Source organism: Ambystoma mexicanum, chromosome 6p, assembly GCF_040938575.1.
Source record: "Ambystoma mexicanum isolate Mex_15411 chromosome 6p, UKY_AmexF1_1, whole genome shotgun sequence".
Classification (NCBI taxonomy): Eukaryota; Metazoa; Chordata; class Amphibia; order Caudata; family Ambystomatidae; genus Ambystoma; species Ambystoma mexicanum.
Window position 1 is genome coordinate 574,470,084 of NC_090935.1, and position 23,451 is coordinate 574,493,534.

The 23,451-nt window shown below is 43.8% G+C and overlaps 1 protein-coding gene across 2 annotated transcripts in view; it reads left to right on the top strand.

The window, feature by feature from the left end:
- LOC138511606 (E3 ubiquitin-protein ligase TRIM39-like) overlaps positions 1-23,451 on the top strand; it is a 1,024,620-nt gene that overhangs the window by 683,599 nt on the left and 317,570 nt on the right. For both annotated transcript variants that reach the window (XM_069627393.1, XM_069627392.1), the window contains exon 8: positions 7,731-7,852. In XM_069627393.1, coding sequence (XP_069483494.1) covers positions 7,731-7,852 — 122 coding nt within the window. The remainder of the gene's footprint in view (positions 1-7,730; positions 7,853-23,451) is intronic.

Genomic DNA, 23,451 nt, shown 5'->3' on the forward strand with positions numbered 1-23,451 from the left:
TCTTGCCTAAGAGGATTACCTTTTAACGCAGCATGAAGCGTTTGTGTTATTATCACCTACTGGCCCAGCATCTGCATTTGTTGCTTAAGCCATGAGCAGCGTGTAGCTTTCTCCTCTGGCGTCTGCCAGGGTCTGAGAAATTTCACTGAGGAGGCGTGAGGCACCTTGTTTTATCTTCACTCTAGGCTCTTCTAGAGCCAGAGATATATCCCTCATGCCACTAGTGTTTTACTCTCTCGCTGGATGTAGCTTTCTCGTTCTCTCCTTTGGGGTGCCTCTCTTCAACCTTTTCTTCTGGTCCATCATCCTGACTCTGCCATCTCTCTCAGGAGTGCTTTACTAGGACTCTGAATTATTTGTATTAATGAATAATCACTGACATTGTGTAGCCTCTGCCTCTAGTTCTTCTTTGCCCTGATGTTGACCCCACTCCAAGTTTCTTTCCTCCCTTTAAGGATGACATCTTTCACATCAGACTCTTCTCCTGTCAGAGATAACTCTATAGGAGAGGAAAAGGGCACATCCTGGGAGGGGCATCACCTGGCTGCCTGTTGAAAAGAAGTCAGTGCACATAACTGCATTTCTTCATGGCTGCTATTCTTAAAATGTGTCCGTGTCTGTGCCAGAACACAAGTATCCTCATCGTGGACTGCTAATGTTATGTTGATTATTCTGATTCCAACATGCATGACAGCGGTAAGGAAACGTAAAGATAGTTCACATTTGTATTTCAATCTCTGCCTGGGAAGTGTATCAGGCTATGTGATGTGATTGTGACAAAGGAGAGGGAGGCACAACCATACATTCTTCGATCCCTTAATTTCTTTGGTTTGAGTGGGGCCCCACATTGGTCTGTGTCTCAGGCCCCAACAATTCCCTTAAAATGGATCTGGCTTCTGGCCCTGATCAAGGGTTAAAACCCTGCTCCACCATTTTGAAATCAGGAGGAAGTGTTTGTCCAGTCAGGCAGATCCACGCATTACTGCTGGTGTCTGTGGCAGCTTTCGATCGTGCTGATAAATTTGCTAGAGTCAGGTTATGGGCACAGAAATGTATGCTGGGCCAAGCTGTACGCATTTTACAATGAGCATTCTTCTCCTGTTGGAATAGTGGTACTCTGCCAATTTGGGAGGCATATGAGCCCTCTGGTCTGTTGCTGCAGGAGGGGGTGGAAATAAAGCAGCCTCATTAATTGGAAGGGTCAACAGTATCTTTATTGCTATGCATAGTGTGGTGCTGTTGATGTCAACTCAGTGTGTTTTCCTTCACAGGTGGTCTAGGCTAATTGATTGACTTTCTTCTCCTCTGGGGTCAGTGCCCCTTAAAAATGACCAAGCACAAGAGCTTAGGCAGTCATGAGAGTCTGCAGGATATTCCCTAGTCCACGGTGGAGTGGTCCAAAGGGAACACTGGAGATTTCCCGGTGGGTCTCTTTTTTGCCCTGTTTTTCTCCTCCTCTTACCCTCTTCCACGGTCGTCACACTACCTTCCTTCCATCACTCCTCATCCCCAAATCCTCCTGAAGCTAAACATGTGTTATAAAGCTTCCAGTATGATATTTATCACTTGTTTCGAATCTTAAATGTCAGTGTGTGTTGTTATTTCTAACTACTTTTTAACCTGTATGTAGTGACACATGTGCTCTAGAACTCTATTTAGATGGGTTGGTCTTGCTCATTACACTGATTCACAGCCTATAATATGGGGACACTTTGAAAAGACTTTTCCTGACCACATTTGGTGCCCAGTCCACCACTGTCCCTGCTTACATCTGCTGAGTAGCACACCGCTGCACTATTGGCCATTCCAAGGGGCCCCAGATTTCCCCGAAACACTTCAAAATGCTTCTCTAATGTGACTGTCACAGAATTCATACATGTTTTATTTCCATAATAGGGTCAAGCAAAGCAACCATCTTTGAATGACTGAATAACATTCGCATGCATGGTCTTCATATTCGGGGGTGATTTATTTTTATCAGATAGGAGGCAATTCAGATTGTTGTGTCCCTAGATGAAAGGGAGATTTTAGCATGGTATGGTGGGGGAAAGTTGATGTTGGTCTGAAGTTGAAAGAGGGTTTATTTTCCATAATCATAGATACACTTTAATATTTGGTACTTGTATCTGAGAAAGCTACTGATCAGGGACCAGAGGGCAAGCCAGGTTTATCTCAAAGTGTTTCAATAACAACAAGGATTTAATGAATGCATGGTTTGAATGTTCCGTCCCAATCAAGAGTAAAGGAGAGTGATTAATGTCTGGACATTCGTAGGGAAAGCCCTTCGTCATGTTCAGCTAAGAATGTATTGGCTTATACCTTTGCAGATTATAGCCACCTGATAAAGATCTTCAAAGAAAGACCTAATATTGGTTTCCATTTTAGGGTAGGAAACGTATCAATGACCCACGTATTCAATCCAGCGCACAAAGCCAGTGGAGTAACTTTGCTGGAATTTGTTGGGGGGGACATGACAACTGAATGAAAGGGGTGGGATGAAGGGAGGGATCGTTTTGGCCAAATTGTTTTAAAAAAACTGGTCGAATGGTAGATTTGACCGAATTCGGTCACCACCATTAGTTGGAAGCCGAAGATACTGAACATGAAGAGCAGTGGTTGCAGGGGCGGCCCCCTCAGCCCATGTTCGGTATTTTTGGCTTTGGCAGTTGCTGGGGGGTCCCCCGCTTCCTCAGCATTGGTGGCAGGGACCCAACAAAAAAAGAAGAAAAGGGACTCTGCAGTGTTAGATCCGACCCGCATTAAAGGGAAGGATCTGACGCTGCAAGTTCCAGGAGAGGCAGCGGATGGAGATAAGGTAAGTGGGGGGGATTATGGGCGTACTGGCGGTTTGAGGGGACATAGGTTTGGTTTTTTGTACCAAGGTAAGAAACGTATTCGCAGCGAAAATGACTACGGTTAATTCCGCCGTGATTTTGTATCCCGGTCAAACAACCTAAATCTTTGAGGGATAACACTAAACTACTACACCACAACAGTCCGTTGCTGAAGCTCTGTTATAACTTTCATAAGACTGGTGGTGTATCTTTAAAATTCAACTGGGGCCCCACACATCTTCAGTCGGCCTGCCATGCAACCAGTGACACAACATAACATTCACAAACTTAATTCCACTAGAACATACACATAATTAATTATTTATCATTCATTCAGGCACAAAAGGCAACGCACATATGGTTGCACACACTCTCTCACTCACAAACAAATGCACCCAGCACCTCCACTGACTGTACACAACATTTATATGTACATTTACAATAACACATGGAAACAGTGGCGCAACGTCCATTGATCAGACCAGACTTTATCACCCCATGAAACCTGAAATTCTGGGCTACGTTGCCTTGACCTAACGGAACTCTAAAGCCATGGCCGAAAGGACCAGATTCACTGGGATGTCAGCAATTTGCCTGATTTTTCCTTTCATTCAAAGGCAGAAACCATTGGTTAAGGCAGTGCAGTGGGTGACCAAGTATAACTGGTATAGATTTTTAAATGCCACATATCTCCAAACTTGGGTTCTGCACAGCACCTTATATATCTACGTGCTGATAGATTTTTTCTACAAGGTTCTGACTGATTAAAATTAAGGTATGTTTTCCTGGGTTCAAATGGCTCCAAGCAGTGGAGTACCGATTGGGAGAGTCGCAAGGGGGTGGTCAAGCTCCCCCGCCCCATAGCTCTTTTAAGAGCCAGACCGGGACATTTGTCATTGGGACACCTCTCCCATTCGGCACCTCAAAGAGGGTGCCCAACGGCAAAAGTGACCCGCTGGCAGGACAATGTGTGCTGATGCTGAGCAATTCCTGCTCAGCACGCTCATTGTCCTGGCAGCAGGACACCTTACCCGTTCTGAATGGTAGAGGTGTCCCGCTGCCAGGACAATGTCCCAAGGAGTGCCGGGTAGCAGAGGGTCCTCACGTTGCTCTGTATCAACAGAGTATTACATTGTGAGCCACTAGGCACTGACGGGAGGGAGGGAGGTACTATTAGCAGGGACTTTTGTCCCTTTATAAATGGGAATGGGAGGGAGTGATCAGAAGTGAGAAGGGTGCATAATGCTGCATGGTTTATGAAATAATGACTATGGGCCTCATTACACGGTAGGCGGTAATGGATGCCGCCGGTATTTTACCGTGTCTTCCTTGGTGGATGGTGGAATTACCACCCTACTCCAAGGTGAGCGGGGGCGGTAATTCCCCATTCACCAAGGCACTTCCCTATGCCCATTTTTGCCCTCATAGGGCATAATGGGAATGGGGAAGGAGCTAATTACGGTACCGCAAATTTCGGTACCATGATTAGCACCGAGGTCCCTTTGCGGCACCCTACTTTAACGCCTGGTAAAACCAGCCGTTAAGGTCGGGTCCCGCAAAGGGAACTCGTAGTAAGGCGGTAAGGGTTTACCGGTACCGGTGCCCTTACCGGTACCGGTAAACCCTTACCGCCTAACGGGTAATGAGGCCCTATGGCTTTAAAACCCAAGGAGGATTTGTTAGGCTCACATTAATCTGCATTATGCTATTGTGACTTTGCATGCAGAATGGGGAGAATTAAACTAAAGCCATACTCCCATTGCTCAACATAATTCTATGACAATGTATATAGTGTATGATTAGTTTACTATGAAAGGCTAGTTTATTATGTAATGTAGTTTTCTTCCAATGCATTGCTATAAATAATTATGTTATATGTAATATATACGTAATAAGCACATGAAATGTGAAGCAAAACCTTAATAAATATCTATATCAACTAAGCCTGGAAAGATGTGCACAGTCGCTTAAATTATCCACATCCCAGTTTCACCATTTAAGTGTGTGATCTTGAGCCAATTATTTAATCACATTGTGCCTTATCTGCAGCTCTGTAAGTGATTCTGATTCACTTCAAAGCTTACGTTAATGTATCATGCTATTATAATGGAAAGGCCTAATGACTATAGAGTTGCTCCACATATAACAATAGTGCAATTTAGGTATTTTGCACCACAGTTATTTGTCACTTGGCTTATTTATGGCAACTTATTCTAAAGTCACTTCCATGGTGCCTTCAAGTATCAAAGACTGATGATGCGCCTTGCAATGTCCTTTTCTGTGAAGTCTTTTCTGTTGGTGCAATTCATATGCTAATTGGGAAGTTTGCACATATTTTGCTTGCTTCAGAGGGCTTGGACTGAGCTCTCCAACAATCATACACAAACACAATTAAAACAATTATTATTATTTTTTTTAAAGTACCTCTGCTCTGATTTCAAATGCAGCCCGGGCCACATCTCATGTTACACCGACCTAACCTCTTCGCACTCAAGCGCCTCCAGACAGAATGCAGGAAGCTGAATGAGCTTCCTAGTTCCTGTCTGTGTGTCACACGAAGCCGGAAAGCAATGCTCTGTGCCGCTGGCCCCCGGAAGTGCTGCTGCTAGCGTGACAGCACAGGCACCAGGTGTCATGCCTGCCAACCTGGGCCAACCTAGTACATCTGCTGTTGTTCCACAGAGGTCTCCTAATAAGCTATACTTCCCTGCCCGCACTGCTTTTAGATCTGCCAGGCCCTTTTACACACAGTGGAGACTGCCGGGGAAACACTTCCAGTAGTCTTTTCAGTGGAAGCAGGGCATTCATCTTCGCGTGCACTTCTTTCGGTATTGTTTACTATTGTTGCAGCTGCCGGTGACATCACGTGATTGCCTAGCTACGTGACACGTGATCAGGCGTTATACGCGAGTGTCACCTGATTCCTTATAACGCGACGTTTCCAGAGGAACGGTGCTTCTGATGATCGTTACTGCTTACCTCGCGTTCCGGAGCTCTGAAGTCGGAAGATTCCTTCTGTTGCCGGCTTCAACCTTACCGCAGATTCCAGCGGTCCTCTGCAAATACATACCCGCTCCAGTCCTGCATTGGAGGAACCTAGCACTGCTTCCCTAAGCGGTTTTCTTCTCCTCCTCCCGCTCTAGACCCGCACCGGGGCAGCCGTTACATCGCGGTCTCCAGCTGTTCCCTTCCTTCTCAGTTCTGCTCCAGAGCTCTCTGCCCTCCGCAGCGGCTAATTACCAATTAACCATTCCAGTTCCTGTCTGGAGCAGCCAGCCATATCCAATCTTGGCATTCCTCCTGTGTATAGGGGAAACTGTTGTTCTCTCCACCTAGCAGTATCCCACTATCCTGAACTTTTTTTATCTTGAATCACTACAATTACAGACTACTTCAGTCATTCCTACCAAGGGCATTCTTCAGACCATCATAACCTGATACCATTTCCATTACACCTTTTTGGTGTCAATTCAGGATTCGTGCACTGAACTTATTGGACGCTATCCTGTGTGCACCAACCCGACTCTAGTGCGGCCCTCGTTCCGTCCGGGTTAGTTCCCTAAACTAACTTCCTTCCTTATCGTTTTTCCTTGGATTGCTTGCTGAATTCCTGGATTTCCATCAGAGACTGTCCTGAAAGAAACAGGTTAGTTTAATATTGAAGGACTCTTAGTTACTTTCTTGATGGCAAGTCAGGTCCTAATGATTTCCTTATCTTCTATCAACAGCCTAGTGTATTTTTGGTCCTACTCGCCCTTTCCACTAATTACTCCCTTTGGCTGTGTGTAATTATCAAGCCAGAGAGTGACATTAGTTGGAAGGACTCACATTGATGTGCGTCGTTCTACATCCAACCCTGCTATACCTCAGGGAAGTCTCCTCGTGTATCCTTTTACTACCAACCTGCATCCTTTGATTGGTGTACTAGGGAATTGTATACTTGATTCATAACACCAGGCCCTGCAACACCCAGTTCAGTACCCTGGCTGCTGACTTTGAGTCAGGCCAGCCAGGGTGAGGGACTGAGCCAAGCAGGGCTTCCATGCCCTGAATGTGTTGCAGCGCGGCTGCCAGGCATCTCGGAATGATGTAAAGAGACAGTGCAAGCTAATGCTGTCCAATTACATAATGGGTGATTGCGGCCCCCCTGCCCTCCTTCCAAAAGATGGGGAGGACAAAAAGGCATGTCACGGAAGTTGGAGGGGACAAAACTCCTGTCCCCCCCTATAATTACGCAAATGGGCAAAGCACACATTTATATGAAGCTCCAAATATTCCCTCTGTCTGATTATGTAGCTTAAGATAGGTTAAATGTGAACAGTTGTAGATGGATCACATTTGTAAATTAAAAATAATTGTGTAACCAAGAGACACATATTCTAACATACTTTACCTTTCATAGACCTTACACATTATTTACAAAGCAGTTGTACACGTGTACACTGTGATATTCTGCCACCATATTTCCAGTAGGATGCCCTGCAATAGTGTGAGCTATAGCATGTTCTTAGTAAGTACTACCATCATAAATAGAGGCAGTCTAAACCTATGCAAAACATTGTGGAAATCTGCAGAGATATCTTTAACAATCAATGTCATAGGTACAGAGGAGAAATTTGCTGGAACTATGCAAATATTTTAAAATCTGCAGGTGATTTCCGCAATCGATGGGGGATTTAGAAAGTCTGTGATCATATGAAATCTGTATTTTCTGCAGAACACTCTTTCCCATAGATTTGGACTGTGCATAGTTATACATATGAAAGATTCAACTTTATACAGCATTCTGCTATTTTGTCCATCTGTAGGACTGCTTAGTGCATGTGACAAATCATTGTATATAAAGCAATAATATGTTTTTTCATACTTGGTTGTTTTGATTCGCTCTTATTTTAGGGCACAGGTCTACGAAAAACCAAATTACGAGAGTGATTTGCCACACAAGAAAAGAACAATAATTCATAAGATTCAAAAGTTATTATCCTCACGGCGCAGTAAAGATAAACATAAAAGTCAAGGTAATGAATCACCTTTCTTCAAAATTAAGCTTTAGCTTTTTCTTTATTGCATTTGTGACTGTAACTATATGTGTCATAAGAGAGAGAATCTGTTGTCTCACATATGCAGATTTAAATGCGGCAAGTGTCTTCACTTTGATGTATTCTTCGATATGTTATATACATTTCTAAAGCAGACTTCTCTCTTGGAGATGCAGGTGGGCAGTAGTAAGACTGTGACATGTTTTAGGCTTTTTTTTAAATCTAGCCAAGTTAGATTTGGAAAATGTTGAGTTCCATCAAGAGGTATATGTTGAAACCGCTACAATACATTTTGAGAGGAACTTTTACAGAGGTAAAAATAAAGATTTAATGAGCAGGAGCTTAAAGCGGATCATAGTTTTGAAGTGTTAAACAGTTGTACAGGAACTAACTCTGGACAATGAGGAGATAGTAGATGCCATGCCACAAAGCTATGTTCCACATGAAATTCAAACTATGACTTTTTATCCATTACAGAGAACTCATTGTGTTTTAAATACCTTCCAGGTCGTATCTAATACATTGTTGTCCACATGTATAAGCACACAGAGATACATTCGTATGAGAATATTCAGATGACACCAGTTTGTCAGGGTAGTCCAAAGTATCTCCTGGTTGCAGTGGGTTTCAAGCTAAGCCAAAAAGAAAAACAACAAATGGTGGGTTTGGTTTCCCTCGTGGATGGGTAGCAGTATTGGGCAAATACAATGATACAAACAAGAAAGGGTACTGCTACACCTGATTGGCTACAAAGAGGTTATATTATTTGAAACCTACTTGGTCCACTGATTTGTATGAAGCTCAAAGTTAGATTATTCACTATGTTCAATGCCAGAAAAACACACATAGACCAGAAAAAGTTGTCATATTTTGCTTGTATATTATGTTAAAAAATAAACATAAATGTTAAAATACATAAACTCAAATATAGAAAACATATAACTGTTCATCAAACTGTAATAATGAACATGTCTTATATGTAACAGATAAAGTTGATGCTAAGGAAGATGTCAAATGCACAAATTCCACAACAAAAATATAATAAAGTAACAAAAGATAGAAAATTAATTGAAGTTTTAAGCAGACCTCACTTGGAGAGAAAAAAAACGTTTATTCCACAAAGGACGTAATAACAAAATAACATATACTGCCTGGGGGAGTACTTTTCCCATGAGCCACCAAAGACTACAGGATTCCATGCACAGCAGGGGTTTTAACCCTTTCTGCAGGCCTGCAAAATAGGCACCTTTTGAAGTCAATGGTGTGGTGATTCCCCTTGAAATAGGAATCTTCAAAGTTACTGAATACCTCAGGCACCTTAGATTGGAGTTGGGAAGATGACTGTGACCTAAACGCAGAGAAAATGGGATTGCAGTGTAATCAAAGATGATGCCATATTGAATTTAACAATGTCCCTATCTTTAATATTAGCATGAGGAAGGTTTAAAAAGCCATGCTCTCATGCCATGGCCTTTGTAGCAGTTTCTACTATGGACTGCAAGGATCTTTACCTGGTGCCTACACGACCTGAAGACTGACTGCCTACTATAAGACTGGCTGGCTATGAGTTGCAGAAGCCAACTCCCCAACTTCAGCTCTGTGAACAATGGGATTTGTTGCAAGATTCCTCTTCAGTCACTGTCGTGGTTCCAGTAACCAGAGAACCAGAGGTTCAGAGGTCTAGAGTCAGTGCTTTATCACAATGTCAGGAGCTGAAAACCTTGTTTGTATTAACTTGACTGTGGGGAACTGGAAAACATTCCAAAAAAGAGATGCAACGGAAAATCAACTTGAAGCCTCTACGGCTTCCCAGGAAAGAAAAGACATCCCTATAGACAAGAAGTTCCTTGTTCCGGTGAGAACCTTTTTATTGGACAGAAAGGAACCAGAAGTGTTCTCTGAAGTTGTGTAACCCTGATTTCCGAAAGTTGCATACTTGCGAATATCGAGCACTGAACAGATTCAGAGGATCCACATCTGAAGAACTGACTTAGGAAAGTTACCTGAAGTATCCTTTTCACATGAGCAAAGGTTGACCGAGACAACTCGTCCTGCACTCTTCCTTTTGTGCTTTTCACTGCAGTGGCCAATGATACATATCTGACCATATGGATCCCATTTCAGTCACGGCATTGGGACTTACCCTGGTGCTGACATTTTTGTACATAAAAAAAGAGTATATTCAAAGGTGATCTTAACATGGATGTTTGTGGAATGGATACATTTTTTACAAGAACCCAGTTGGGAGAACCATGAAAACACTCCTTTTTCCTTTTCTTAAGTTTTCTATTGAAAAACCTTCTGCTGAATAGGAATCCACATCAATTAGAGATCCTATTGACTTTTTAAATACTTTAAAATTATATTTCTTCTTTCCTTTAAGCAATTTTCTTCAAATGTCATATAGTATTTAGATACTACATATTTTCTTTTTTATTAAGTTGGTTGGACAACAATATACTTTAGTCCATTACCAAATGTTCTTATTGACTGTTCAATGTAATTGTGCCTCTTACTCCATCTACAGTAGGTTTTGTGTTTGGACTCTGCTGCCGAAGGAAAGCCAAGTGATACCATTGGCGTCTCTTGGTTTGCCTTTGAAGAACCATCTTGCCAAAAAGGATGTTTCCTTTTGCATAATTCTAACACACAAGTTGAGATGCCTCTTGAGTAGCTCATTAGTGTAGCTAGCAATATCCCAATAGCATCATCTATGGAACACTGCAGGTGCCAAGATCATTTTACAGCATGGTAAGCAAATACCTGGGCACTCTACCTATTATTTTCCTTAAAGTAGATGCAGAACTCACCAATATCCTTCTATCACAACAATTCAATGCAACCTAGTGGATAATGTTTTCTTACTTTTGGGAGTGTGAAGTCTACGTCATGACCAATTTGGCCCAACCTTGTTGCCTTGAAAGTCAAGGACACCATCTCCTAGGCCTGCTGTCAACTTTAACACCTTCTCTGATGTCCTTTCCACGATGAAACGCAAAGCTCAGTCACATTCTGTAAACTTCAGAGAAAATGCTAATGCAGACATAGCAGAGCGAGCCGTTCAGCACTACAAAACTCCTTTGCTGATAATCCTTACATCTGCATGTCAGCATACGATTGAATTAATGTTCAGCAATTCATTATTTTTCTTCAGCAACTCTAACAATTACAGCAGGTACCCACCAGTTTGTGTTCAAACCCTTTCTGCAATGTTACTGTGTCATTATTTTCGTTGGTAATGCATGTTGTTTCATTTATAATATTGAGTTAACATTACAATATAACTCTATTTTTATAGTTATTAATGCCAGATCCCTAATGCTTCTGAGAACATCAATAATAGATGATTACACATCTTAATCATACCTTATTTATACACCTTGAATGGCATAGCTGATCCTGCTAGAATTCACACCTGTGACTTTCTATTGTACAAATATCTTAGTGCTATCTTACTAGCATGTGATGGGCAATTTGCCTAATATGTTCTCATTTTATACTCTTGTCTCTTTGCAGTATCTTACCACTGGTTTATACATTTTTAGAGGGTCGCATTACTCATTGATTATCATTTTGTGAACTGTCCAGCTTCAAGCTCCTTGCTTGACTTTAGATTAGGAACTATCAGATTGGTGTCTCACGAAAACAAGGAGCTCTTGTCTTGAAATGCACGGTTTTAGTTAACTACCGGCATGTTCCTGTTTTACAGTAATCTAGCATCCACCACATTAAGATTCTTTCCTATTTACAGACTTTGCAGAACAATAAAGTGCTATTTGATAAGGAAGTAAAATAACTCATTATAATTCTAGTATTCTCTTTTCCCCAACAAGTCATATGCTCGGATTTTAGACTGCCTCAGGCATCTGTCTCCAGGAAAAGACAAATGGCTTGGTACAGGTTGAAACTCATACACACATTCAAAGCCTTCCTCTACCCAACCAACTTATTTTGAGCCTTTGAAGCCCTTGTGCTCTCCCATGTTAATGGCTGAATTATTCTGCTCTGTCTTCTTACAAACTTCACACAACTGTCTCTGAAAAGTGTTCTCTATGCGACAATTCACTTAAACAATGACCAGTGGACTTTTTACGAAATTACCCTTACACTTCAATATCGTAACTAACTCTCACTATTTGTATTTGAAGCACGAAACATACTCAAACCATTACCTCGCCAATTAGACCTCTCTGGAATCTAGGGATCCTTTCATACACTCATGATCAATGCCTCAATCATTAAAGTGTCCCAAAAGAAGGAGCACAGAATAAACAGGCCATACCTCGCAGGAGAGCTCAGGGGCAACTCGCACGCCTTGGAAGCAAGACAATGCCAGCAACACAGGTTCGATCCCCGGGTCCATGCTTAGAAACCTCTGTGTAAAAATAAAATACCATGTACCTGGACTATGGTATGAACTGCACTCTCAACTTGGGCTTGATCCTATCAGAATCAAAATGAAAACCTACTTCAGCCAGCAGCACCCTGCCTTCCCCCGACCCCCAAAACAGTGCTACTAGCTGTAACACAAATGATAGGACTTTAACAATCTTTGCACCCAAATCCCTTTGCTTATGGTACAATGAAAGCTGTCTTGGTATGGTCCAAAAATCTAAACTTTTCAATTTAGTGACACAGCTTTCATTGTAACCCCTCACATCTATCACGTCATGTTGATCTGTAATCTGCCTCCCTAGTCCAAGGTTTCTGTGTACTCATGTTGCTCTCTATGGGCCATATTGCTCCATGCAGCTTTCAGTTTCTGCCATATGGGCACTCTCAACAAACACTTTAAGCAGTATAAGCCTAAAGAAGACAAACAAATAATACTGCGCCTTACATCAATCTTTTTTAAGAACATTGTCAAATATATCTTCGAGCTGTAGTGCCTACAAACCTGAAAGCCTTGATCACTGTGGAAAGCCTCACGACATAGCCCTCCGCTGTGAGATTCCTACTAGTTAGCTTCACCTTGTATAGTGTAACATTGCTTCATCCTTCGCCACCTGACACTTCTGTATCCCTTTTCAATACCCACAGGAAATGCCACTGTGACGAAATCTGATGAGCCGGAAGTAGTACAACAGCGAAGGCTTCTATGTGGTGGTGTTTCTGTCATAAATATAAAACAAATAGCAAATGAATAGTACATTTCATTTGCATCTTTATGTGTAGTATGGTGCGAGGGCAGGCAATATTCTGCAACAATGTGGATCAGCAGCAGTAGCCTCCAAAAACAGTCTGATGACTACCAAAATAAAAGAATATCCAAGCTTCTTAATAAAAATAATGGTACAAGAAACAAAAAACAAGGACTCGCTAAACATACTAATCACTCCCCTGCAAGGGACAAACACATAGTAATGCAAGCTGAATATACAACTGTAGGTGCCTTTCCCCGGCTTACTACGTGTGAGAGAAAATAAAATAACCAACCCAACCCCTTTCGGGGAAGAAGGCACCGAGACCCGGCTGCAAGAGTTCAAAGGATAGTTTATTTCTCCAGCTAGGAAATAACCCAAAAAACCCTACCAAACATTTACATCATACTCGTATATATATATCAATTAAAGTAACTCTAACAAAAAATACTAAACTGACCCGATTGGCCAGGCGGTGTGGTACTATAGGTGTGGGTGGCATCTCTTCCTCCTGATTGGCTGAGTGGCTGACGAGATGATGGACGTCAAATATCTTGTGCTCCACGCAGGTCAGGGTCCGGTCACTGTGGTCACTAACTAAGCTAATATGTTGCATTCGAAAAACACTAAATAACAAATTATCTAAACATTTTATGCTACTTTTCATATTTCTACACAAGTTACACATAGTAATTATTGTCAGTACAATTGGGTCATTCGTGGCTTTAATTGGAGGCCTTGACCTTTATTGTGCATGTAAAAAGAATCAAGCTGTGTTTCACATATCTCCTAAGCTTAGACCTATTAGTATAAGTAAAAACATATATTGTGGTAAGATGCTTAAGGTTAGTAGTGGGGGTGTTGGGTGGGTTTCGCAGCACAGGCGAGGGTCTGGCACTTGAAAGAAATACCTTACAGGGAGCGCAGGGTCAGGATGGCAATAAATTGCTCTGAAATGGGGGTGGGTGGCTTACACGTTTATGGGGACGAACGAGCAGAAAGTGCTTAGCTCATCCTGGTTCACATGCTGGTTCTCATGCTAGCCGTGATCTCAGAGGAAGAAAACTGTATCATATCGGTTGTTGCAACTTTCTCCGGCTTCAGCGTGAGAATGGGAGCGCAGAGCTTTCCTTCGCAGGGGGAGTGCAAGGGTGGGGGCCAGCCAGCTGCCTGCGCGCCTTGTGTGTGTGTGTCTCTGTCCTTGGCTGCTGCGGTGGAAGGGGAGCTGAACATTGCTGTACTATCGCAGTGAGGCTTGTTTACCCAAGATGGAGTCGAAAGGGGGCACAAAAGATGGATGCCCCGTGTCCTGCTCAGTAGTCCCATCTATGTAGCGGTCAACCGCGGTTAACTTTACATAAGGGCAAGGGGCAAACCCACTACCAGAGGCACGTGGTCCAAGCTTTGTACTGAGGAGTGTATGGCGCAAGGGGGCCTGGGGGCCCCTCACTCCCATACAATCCCCCCTTTCGTTACATCTAAAGTAACAAACTACTTATCTTGTTCTTTACGTTCTTCCTTCAGTAGCGCTCAGCTTCATCCACAGCCTCATCCCAAGCGTGTGTACCCTTTATTGGCATCCATGCTTTGCACACACTTCTTAAGCTGTTACCTCTTCTTGCGTATTCTTCTGGGGTGACCATTAAATATATCCCACCATCCCCATCTAAATCTATCCAAACCTCGTTATACCACAGCAAGTCCTTTGGTTCTTTAATGGTAGTGTGATGTAGATTATCGACCACGTCCCCATACTGCCTATAGATGGCAGTCATTCTATACTGCGGTGTGGTGTATTCTCCAGTTTGTACTTGGGCATCTATCATGGTAGCCACCGTTGTCTGTCGGCCCACTGTTACCATCATCATCGCTGAATTAGGCATATTATTTTCACAGCATCTTAGTCCCAGTTGGCACACACAGAATATTAGGAGAAGAAAGACAATAATGGGAATGAGTATCTTCGCTGCTATGTTCACCCATGAGGGTATCCAGCTGAACAGATTGTCGAACCATGTGTTGTTGTCTGCTCCACCTTCTGTCCTCATTCTTTCTCCTAAATTATGCACTGCTGTTATCACGTGTGACAGTGTCCCGTTATCCGCATCTGTAGTTGGTACGAACGTGCAGCACGCCCCCCCAATTTTTTTGCAAACACCGCCGTCCATCGCCGTGATAAGATCTAAGACATATCTGTTTTGCATCGTCATCAGGCGCAGTGCACGGAGCTTATTTTTATGATGTTGAATCCTTCTTCAGTGTCGTTAGCCAGCTGGATGAGCTCCCAGCGTGTTATCTGCAGCCATTTCGCATTTGTCCTTGCTTGAACGCCTGGTGCTAGAAATGATGCAAAAAATGTCTCTGCAGATGAGAAAAGCTTGTACTGCTGCGGGATTTCAGCAAGGGGTTCTGACGATTTGGACGAAATATAATTGGATCTTTTGCTGCGTGACAACTTGGTTCTCAATGTTTCTTCTGACAATAGTTTGTATGCTGGGGGCTCCGTGATTGTCTCATCAGGCGCTGTCGATGGTCCAGCCGATTGCCCTGCTGCCGATATGTCAGCCGATTGGCCTGCTGTCGAACTGTCAGCCGAAGGCCTTGCTGTAAACTGAACGTGGCTCTCTGGTATCACCATTAATGCTGAGTGAAGTGTGGCTAGGGCACAAGTGCCCCTCCAGGATGCTGGGAGATACAGGTAAGCTCGTTTGCCACAAATCCAGTAAATGTCCATTAATGCAGCAGTGCCTTTTTTCATATCTGGTATTATTAAAGTCTTATTGCACTGCTGTGCGTTTCCCATATTCACCTTCCCTTCTCCATGGAAGCAAAGTTCGTGCAGTATTTCCCTTTGAATCTTTATGGGTCTCTCCAGGGGTGTGACCAATGTCAGCTTGGTGATATGCTGTGACCAGATGGGGATGCACGTTTCTTTTGCCCACTCGTATGTTTCGTCTGGCAGCCCTCGAAGCCCCTCAGCTTTGAATTTAATCGTTTCATCATGCCACTTGTCGTCGGCATACCTTTTCCCTTTTATGATGAAAAATGGCTCTTGGAGGCAGATTACTCCTTGTCGTCTGCTGGTGCATGTTTGTTCGTTTTCCAATTTTTCCATGGTGACTGTGTGTGCCTGAAATGTCTTTTTTATTCTACACAGCATCAGATGAATCAAACATTGGGCCTCAGACAAGGGTACTTTCTATGGAATTAACATTTTTGGGGTTCCAGTTGCATGAGGGATAAGTGAGCACACGTAGCAACTTTCATTACTTGCTTGCTTTGCTGCGGTGCTCATGTCTGAAAACCATTTTTTGATTGGCCAGGGTGTTGGGGGTCCTCTATTTCATCTAACCCCAGATTGTGATAAATATCATATCTGTTTTTTCCCGCCCCCTTTTTCTCCTTCTTCTTTTGTTTTTTAATTGGGTACCAACTCATTGATATTGCAGCGGGAATATTCTGGACCATGCATCATCAATGTTGTTCATGGTGACATGTGTGTATTCAGTAGTGGTTTCTGGTGCTGTGTGTGTGTGCATGCTTGTATTTCTGGAGTTAGTCAACCAATAGTAATCGTCATTTACATTCCATCCAAGCACTATTTCCTTGGCCACAGTATTACTCAACAATGGAATAGCAGTTTTGTTCACATGCAATTTGTTATAGGGTGGCGTTGCATTTATACTATTTGATTCAACGTTATAAGTGTCCTTCAAAATGGTTGTTACTCCAGTCCATATTAGTTTAGACCCTGGTTTTGTCATATTAGCCCCGCTCCCCCCTTTGTTCATTTCATTTGCCACAAATAAAACAACGTTATACCAAATAAAATAAAACATCATTATTGCAAATAGTATGGCAGCATATTTTATAATGCATTCTACATTGCTCAATCTACTGGCCCTAGTGGCATCCCTATTTCTATCTAACATTTCGGCCCGCTCAGCCGTTTCATCACATTGGCTCATGTTGAACCTATGTGGGCGAGACAAATTCGTTAAGTCATCATGGAAAGAAACATATTTGCAATTGTTCATACTTTTTCATCTTTTTGCTCAATTAGGCATTTAACAATTTCTTTCCATTTATCATAAAAACAATGAAGAAAAATAGAAAAAAATAACACGATTCATATGAGATTTAAAAGAAAAAAAAAAGAGGGAGCGAGAGAGAGAGACAGAATATATAAAAAACATTTTGCTTTTTCACTATTCTTTCCCTGTCTTAGTTGCAGTTTTCATCATGTCAGACTGTGTTAGCGATGCCATTCACACAGTCTGTTTCATTTTGGAGGAGTGCGACACCGCGCGCCCTTCTCATGTCCGAGAGGTGCACCCAGTATTTCAGTCCCTTCACTTTAACTGCAGTTGGGGTGCTGTACACCACTGTGTATGGACCATGAAATCTTGGTGAATTCCACCTTCTTACAAAACTCCTAACATAGATGTGTTCCCCTGGCATTAATGGCCCCTCTGGGCTATCTGATGCCGGCATGGAGGTGTCTGTTGCTACATCTTCAGTAAATAACGGAGCAATTTGTTTTGCTATGCTGCGTACTGCGCGTGTTAGCTGTTCTAGGTATTCCTTAAACTCTTCCCCCAGCGGCGTGTGCATTCTTCTCCCCGTCACGATTTCGTGCGGGCTCAAATGGTGATCCTTGCATGGTTGATTTCTGAGTTGGAACAGTGCTAGGGGCAGACAATATACCCAATTTTTTTTCAACGTGCTGCATATTTCGATAAATTGCTTTTGAGCAGCCCGTTGATCCTCTCCACAACTCCATTGGCCATTGGATGATAAAACGAACATAGTTTGTTTCACCCCCAGAAGGAAAGTTACTGCTTTGACGAGATCATTCACAAAGTGCGTGCCGTTGTCTGAACGGATCACGTCACAGATTCCCCACCGCGAGAATACTTCTCGCACAAGGAACTTGGCAGCACATTTTGCATCCGGATGGGGACAGGGGCCCGCTTCCACCCACCGTGAAAAAGGGCATACCACCACAATCAAGTATCTTGCTCCATTACATCTTTCTCCCATATCGGCATAGTCGATATGTAGTTCTCTCAATGGACCTGTAGGGCGTGGCAAAGTGCCACGCAGAGTTCGTAATGTCATTCCTGAATTGTAAGTTTGGCATGTAGTACATTCAATCACAAATTTAGACAAGTATTCGTGCAGATTGGGAACAAACCAATCCTCCTGAATGTCTGAGGCGATGTGTTGTTTTGCAACGTGAGCTGGGAAGTGCAGTTGTTGGAACGCTACTTCTAATAATTCTACAGGCATCACTACCTTGCCTGTCGTTTCCTGTCTCCAAATGAGATCTGTGGCTGATTGTTTACACCCTCGTTTGCCCCACAACTCCTGCTCTTCCGGTGGGGCCCTTCTCTGGAGTTCTATCAATTGTGCTAAGGGCATGTTACTGTATGCTTCTGCTGGTTGTTCTGCTGTGGCTGTTTTTACAACATACTCTGATGTTGGTGTCTTATTGAAGTACGAGGCTTCCTTCGCTGCTGTGTCGGCTGGCGCGTTCCCCAATGAGACAGCGTCTGTTTTATTGGTATGGGCTTGGCATTTAACCACTGCCACTGCCGATGGCTCTGCTAAAGCTTCTATTAGTTCATTTAGCAACGTGGCATGTTGTACGGGGGACCTGTCTGCTCTTCTGAACCCTCTCCTTCGCCAGCGTGATAGCCCTGAGTGAACTGTGGTGGTGGCGTAAGCTGAGTCTGAATATATTGTTACGGCACAATCTTTGGCTGTGTGTAACGCGCTGATTAGTGCAGTCAGTTCGGCTGCTTGTGCAGAGTAATGTGAGGGGAGGCGCTTTTGAACAATCACTTCGTATGTGTCTTCTTCCATGCGCACTACTGCCATCCCCACATGTTTCTCTCCTGTCTCTGAGTTTATGGATGCTGACCCGTCTATGAAATAGATTTCTCCTTCTGTAAGGGCATTTTCTCTTGCTTTGGGAATGTCATCGCCCTCTCCCTCATATGTGCTACAATCGTGTTCCTGTAAATCTTCAGTTGTGCATGGCTCTGTAATGAATGTGGCTGGGTTCACTGTCTTGCATCTGACCACGTGTACATTTGGACTGGATATTATTATTTCATAAGCAGATGCTCTCTGTGTTGTGAGAGTAGATTTTGATCTTTCCAAGATAGCAAATAATGAGTGTTCCGCATATAACGTCACTGAGCATCCCATTACAATCGTGGCACTTTTCTCAATGGCGAAGGCCGCTGCAGCGAGGGCCTGTTCGCAAGCGAAATGTCCCTGCATTACTAGGTCTAATATTCCACTGTAGTACGCTAATGGTTTGTGGCATAGCAATGTCTTTTGTGTCAATACCGCTGTCATCAATGTTCCATTGCTGTGTCAAAACAGGAAAAATTCCCTTTCATAATCTGGATTTGCAAGGACTGGGGCGTCTGCAATAAGGTCTTTTAATCGGGAGAATTGGGCAATTGTCTCATGTGTCCATTTTATTGGGGTCCTGTTCTTCTGTGCTTCCTTCAGTGCTTGTAGCATTGGCCGTGTGAATGCTGCATAATTGAGGATCCATGCTCGGCAATAGTTACATATGCCAAGAAAGTCCTTGACTGTTTTTGGTATGATAATGTGTCGAATGGCCGCTGCTCTGTCTGGTAGTATTCTTTTTCCATCTTTAGATATTTGCTGGCCGAGATATACAACGTCTGCAAGGCAGTATTGTAACTTTCCTTTATCCACCTTGTATCCCTTGGCAGCCAATACGTTAAGCAGTGTTATTGAGTCTTCTCTACACTCTTCTTCTGTTTTGCTGCAGACGAGTAAATCATCTACGTACTGTATAATGGTGCTCCCTACATCTATGTTGCCGATGTCTTCTCGTAGTACTCTGTTAAAAATGCTTGGGCTCTCGCAATACCCCTGTGGGAGTCTGCGGTGTTCATATCGGCTGTTTCCTAATGTAAAGGCTGTGAGGCACTGTGATTCTAGTGCAAGTGGCACAGAGAAAAAGGCATTTTTCAAATCAATGACAGTGAAGCAAGTTGCCTCTTTTGGTATACTGCACAATATTGATGCCTGGTTAGGCACTAATGGGAACTCTTTTTGGATGACGTCATTGAGTGGGCGGAGATCCTGGACCATTCTCCATGCCCCTCCTTTTGCTTTTTTAATCGGAAAAATCGCTGTGCTGCATGGGGAAGTTGATGGCACTAAGATACCTTGGCTTAGGAGTGCATTCACTGTTTCTCTAATACCTTCCTCTGCTTCTTTAGATATTGGGTATTGTTTCACTCTGGGTGGGAGGGCACCTGGTTTCAGTTTTATCTTTATGGGAGTCACCTCATGCAACAATCCCACATCGCGTGGCCCTGTAGTCCAAATTTCAGGTGCTACCCTGTTCATGTCTTCCTCAAATATTGTCAGTGGGGCCTTTATGTTAGCCATGAGTGGGTTGTGTATTTCTCTGTATTGGATCATAATGTCACATGGTATGCTTATTTCCATTATTATTTCTCCATCCCCCTCGTAATCGGTAAAAATTCTTCATCAGTTATATCTTTTAGGATTATGTTCGGCTCTATGCATAGCACACTTCTCCACTCGCGTCCCTGCGCGTCCAGGCCTATGACCACAATGCGTTTGTTGGAAACTTGAACTGCCTCAATGTCTATAGATATAATTGTGCCTGGCACTACATCTGTTGGTGTGATTGGGCGGAATATGAAGTCTGATGGTATTCTCCACTCTTTTTGTGTTATTTCAGGCACTACTCGGGCTAATACCTGTATTCCATAGACGAACATGCCCATGTCAATGGGGATCCCTCTTACTGCAACTTCCTTTGTAATCGTGCTTATTATCAGGAGTGCTCGTACGGGGCACACTCCTGGCGTCGAGCACACTATCCCTCTTTCAGTAAAGGCTATGGTCATGTTTAACTTACTGAGCAAGTCTCGTCCAATCAAATTGATTGGCGCATCTTCGTAATACAATAAGGGTGCGCACACTGTTTTTCCCCCTACTGTTACATCAAGATCTTTTGTATAAGGAACTTTTAAAATAGCCCCAGAGAACCCCTGCATCTCCAAATTTCTTCCCGAGAGCTGAAACCGCCCTTCTGTGAGACATGATTTTTCTGCTCCAGAGTCTACAATAAAGATAAACTGCTTGTTTCCTATCTCTGCCGCCACTAGTGGTTCCTCATTTGCACTTTCTGTGGTGGATAGGACTGGACACGCAAGTACTCCCTGTGGGCTGTCCTAGTCTTGGTATCTTTGCTGACCTGGCACTGAAAAAACGTTGTCACCTACGACCGTTACGCCACGAAATGGTGCAAGGGCACCATTTGCAGCCGCTGCAAAAGGGTTATTGTTTATGTACCCTACTGGGTTTTGTCTTGCCATGGGCTGTAGTGCGTTTTGATGTTGTGGCTGCTGCTGCTGTTGTGGGGCTGCTGGCTTTGGGGGTCATAGCATTACTGATCTTGTTGTCCCCCCTCCCCATTGGAGCTCCACAAGGGCTACCTGCGTGTGGGCAGCCCCACCCCTGTTCATTGTTCATGGGCTGCTGCTGCCCCTGAAAATACCCTGATGGTCGCATTCTACAATCTTGTGAATAATGTCCCCACCTTCCACAATTCCAACATGACCCCTGTTGTCCTCCTCTTTGTCCTTGTCCACTATAACCTCTGTTTCCCATTCCTCGGTATCCTCCCCTCTGCCCACGGTACCCCCCTCTTCCTTGCGCGGGCCTGTTCTGCCACCGTGATCCTTGGCATGGTTGTTCCTCTCCGTTCCACTGTCCTTGGTCCTCTCCAACCCACTGTAATGCTATCCCAACGGGTCTTCCTCCTGCGTTTTCCTCTCCTTCGTTTCCTCTGTCTGCGGTTACACTGGCAGTAATGGCGGAGACCTTCACTAATTTTGTCTGCACTAATTTTGCTTCGTCGGCCAGCCTCTTTTGTGTGACCTCCTTTTCTTTCTCTTTGATCCTCCTCCAATGGTGTACAATTATGCTCTGAATTTCAGGCCACCCTTTGGCTTCGATCCCAGCTATTTTGTCCAAGGCCTTCTGCACCTCTTTCGGCAACCTCTTTTTAATGATAAAATAAAATAAGGCTGTTGATTGATTCCATGCCGTTCCAGTTTCGCTTCTCCATAAGTCTTGCACTCGCAAAATGAATTGCGCAGGATCCTCGCTCTCCTCCATCGTGCACTGCATCACGGCATGTAAGTCTGGAACGTCTGGAAATGCACGCCGCAAGGCATCACCCACTCATGCTCGAACATTGTTGAATGGTTATCCATCGTGGCGATCACAGCTCATTGTTGCTCCCGGGAACCCTGCCCTTTCCCAGATTGTGTCTGCTTGGTCCCCGATTGCTGATACTAATAAGCTTTTCACATCACCTATAGCTAACGGCACACCTGCTGTGTTCTTCTCAAATACATGTATTCACTTACCTGCTCCTCCCGTCAGCGGGGGGAGGAGTTTTAACAGGTTGTTTTTATCCATTTGGGCCCACGGAATATAGTTTGGCCTACCTGCTCCTTTATGTATCAGTGGCATTTGTAGTTTCTGTTCCTTTCCTGTTTTGCTCGTTCTCCCTTTTTTCGTTTTACTTACCAGTATGTTCCCTGTCCTCCCTGTTCGTTGTCTTAATCTACCTTGCCATAATGGTGGTGATAGTGTGTCTGGGTAATGGCAGTTTGGCAGTGGGGAACCCTGTGCGGCAGCTGCCTCTTCGTATTCATCTAAATCATCCCATACTTCTTCTTTTTCTGACTCTAGCTCGTTATTATCCTCCCAGTTTTCCTTGGGTTCACTTCCTTGTCTTTCACCCTGATCTCCACTTTGTTAACTCTCCGGTGTATCTGGGCGTATAATTCTCACTGGCTTGTTATTCAATTGGAACAGGAACTGTCCTGACTGCCACTCTTCTTCTTGTCTTTGCTGTGATGACGTCCCTTGCGATGCTATAGATTGTTCTGATACTGAGACTGCTGGGGTTACATTGCTTGCTGCCCCTATCGGGGGGGTGAGATCTGCCAGTGACAGCGGGGGGACCTCCCCTCCCCCTGGCAGCATTTGCCCCTGGTCGCATAGAGCTCTTAACCGTGTTATTTCCATTTGTGCGTGTGCTAGCTGGAGATTTAAATCACCTGTTAAACGTGCTATGTCCACAGGAGGTGCACTCGTGGGGTCTTACAGGCCTCCTTTGTCATATGGTGGGGGTTCAGGGGCTGTTGCCCCGCACTGAGCAGTGGGGGTGGGTGGTATATACAGGGGCTCACTAAACCCTACTGCTGGCCTGGTCATTAAGGGATAGATTTTTGTTACTTCGTTCTCGGTTGTAGTTGTTGAGCACTCCCCTTTTGGTGTCCTGCTTACTTCTTCAGGTATTTTCTGCTTTTCTATCATTCGGCTTGTACCTAC